The 2,235-nt window shown below is 36.0% G+C and overlaps 2 protein-coding genes across 2 annotated transcripts in view; one reads left to right on the top strand and one right to left on the bottom strand.

Moving 5' to 3' along the window:
• Acsf2 (Acyl-CoA synthetase family member 2) overlaps positions 1–604 on the bottom strand; it is a gene marked incomplete in the record, with an annotated part of 4,461 nt that extends 3,857 nt beyond the window's left edge. The window contains 2 exon segments of the mRNA XM_011316531.1: positions 1–115; positions 479–604. Of these exon segments, the coding sequence (XP_011314833.1) occupies positions 1–115; positions 479–584 (221 nt within the window).
• Positions 605–1,645: 1,041 nt separating this feature from the next.
• nompC (no mechanoreceptor potential C) overlaps positions 1,646–2,235 on the top strand; it is a 19,752-nt gene continuing 19,162 nt past the window's right edge. The window contains exon 1 of the mRNA XM_011316573.1: positions 1,646–1,717. The gene's annotated coding sequence lies outside the window, so the exon portion shown is untranslated. The remainder of the gene's footprint in view (positions 1,718–2,235) is intronic.

Genomic DNA, 2,235 nt, shown 5'->3' on the forward strand with positions numbered 1-2,235 from the left:
TGTTTCGCTGCATTTTCTATCAGCTGACCAACTGTCATGTCAACAAGAGGAATTGTTCCGGGCATGAACTTGTAGGACAAACCATCGGGCACCGATTTGTCGACTGTTTCAACAGCTGGAGAACAATATTGAAGAGCCATTTAGAGGTACGTCAAAGTCGGGAAATTTATTTTTCGGAACTGTACAGTGTGCGTAAAACGGTTCTTTTCCACACGGTATGGGAACAGCTCAGAGGCCATGCGCAAAGCGAAGCTTTACATCACTCTTACTACGGTTGTAAAGAGTGACCTCGGCAAGTATTATAAGAATAGGGTGCGTTACACTTGCGTGCAAAAAAGTCGTTCTTTACGCACTTACGCAAGATAATGGACTGTCAAAAATCAACATATTTTAAAAAATCGATAGAAAATAGTAGGAAATCATTAATTTTTCAGTAATAGTCGTAGGAAGTTTTATATTCCTTTTTTGTGTTACTCACCTGCTCCATTGTGACAACTCCGCGCATGAATTCTCAATTTTACTTTCGCCGCTGCAGAACGTTGAGTAAAACAACATCGACCGACCTGTCTTGCCAAAAAAAACATATCGCGTCCTGTTGCAACACTCGACTGACAACCAGTAAAATTTTGAAAGAACTCACCAGCGGTGTGAGGATGATATTCGCTGATAAAGTCGATTAAAAAATCACGAGCATTACGTTTTACCGACCCCGAACCGTATCTAATCGCTAATTTATGCTGGGAACGAAGTACAAAATTTCCACTAAGTAGTGGGGGGGAACTCGAAGAGGATCAGTTCGCATCGTGCGGTCTATGAAGAATGTCTTAACTAAATAAATAACTTGCACGAAGTAACTGCGCAAAATCTCGATACACTTACAAGAAATATTACTGTGCCAAGCACTAGAATCGGAGTGCTAAATGCTAGAATGCTAGAATTTCTTCGGTTTATATTCACGAACGGTACTTTTTGACTTAATCATTGCACAGATTACAAAAGTTAATATTCATAAGTTCCTAATTCACTAAATAGAAGTGATAAATCGATTGAATTCGAATAAATCTATCGTCAAAACAGGATCTCAGCGTTCAAATGCAATGACTCATGCAGTGGATTTTCATGATTTTCTGGTGCTAATGACGCCAAGAATTCTGAGAAAAAAAACCATAAATATGGACTAACAATTGAATGCAGACGCGTATAGATAGATTCTTATAAACCTTTACACACTCTTGTAGACTCTTGCACATCCTTACACCCTCAAAGACCCTTCGTAGATATTCGATTATATCAGTAACAGGAAACGTTGCATTGGCCTTTCTCATAACGGATTCGAAAGCTTAGATCGTGGGCAAACGACATATGACATGCCTAATCTCGGTGAGAAATATAGTCCGGAAAAAAAGCCTTGATCCAATGCGAAATTGACGATTTTTTGGACTTAATCATGTAATGCAAATGCAAATTCCTATTAAAAACATCAAATCAAACTAATGAATGACTATATTATCTTCTTATGATGCAGTGTAACAAAGAATACCACAAAATCGAAATTCCTAGCAATTTGTTTTTTATGATTATAATAAAATAAGTAATAGCAATAATAATAACGCAGAAATAAATAACACATACATGAATACAAACCGGACTTACAAAAATGTGATATAAGGTGTAATCTGTAGTTTAACCAATGGCTACCCATGTGACCTCTGTTCAGGTTGTTTAGCAGTATTCAATGTCTTTATACATATAAATTTATTGTAATTGATAATTGTGATTTGTTAGTCTTAAAACAGAAGATAAAGTAAGCCTTTAAATAAATGGGAGCGCATGTATGCATAAAAAAGGCTAAACATTTTGTGCTATATGAATACGAATAATATGATTTTTTTCTCCTCTTATTGCCTCTCAGGTGTATGAGAGGAGAGAATCTAGTATTTTTTCTTTTCACTGGTGAATGGAGTAATCCTTTTGTAATCCTCCGATTTTGGGTTTTCTAATTATGCTTGCAAATGATCTGGAATGATCCGCGTAAAATACAAAATTTCTGCATCATGTGTATATGTGCATATGTGGATGGTCAACTTTGCTCACTCTTCTGGAAAATTAAAGAAAAATAGCAAAAGTTATTCCAAAAACGCTGAAGTTTCGTCAAATTACAAATATTACTAAGGACTCAGTCTGTGCCAAAATTCAGTTCAATTGATAGAGCCGTTTTTCATAAAATACCATTTT

This window comes from Fopius arisanus, unplaced genomic scaffold, assembly GCF_000806365.1.
Source record: "Fopius arisanus strain USDA-PBARC FA_bdor unplaced genomic scaffold, ASM80636v1 scaffold00007, whole genome shotgun sequence".
Taxonomy (NCBI): Eukaryota; Metazoa; Arthropoda; class Insecta; order Hymenoptera; family Braconidae; genus Fopius; species Fopius arisanus.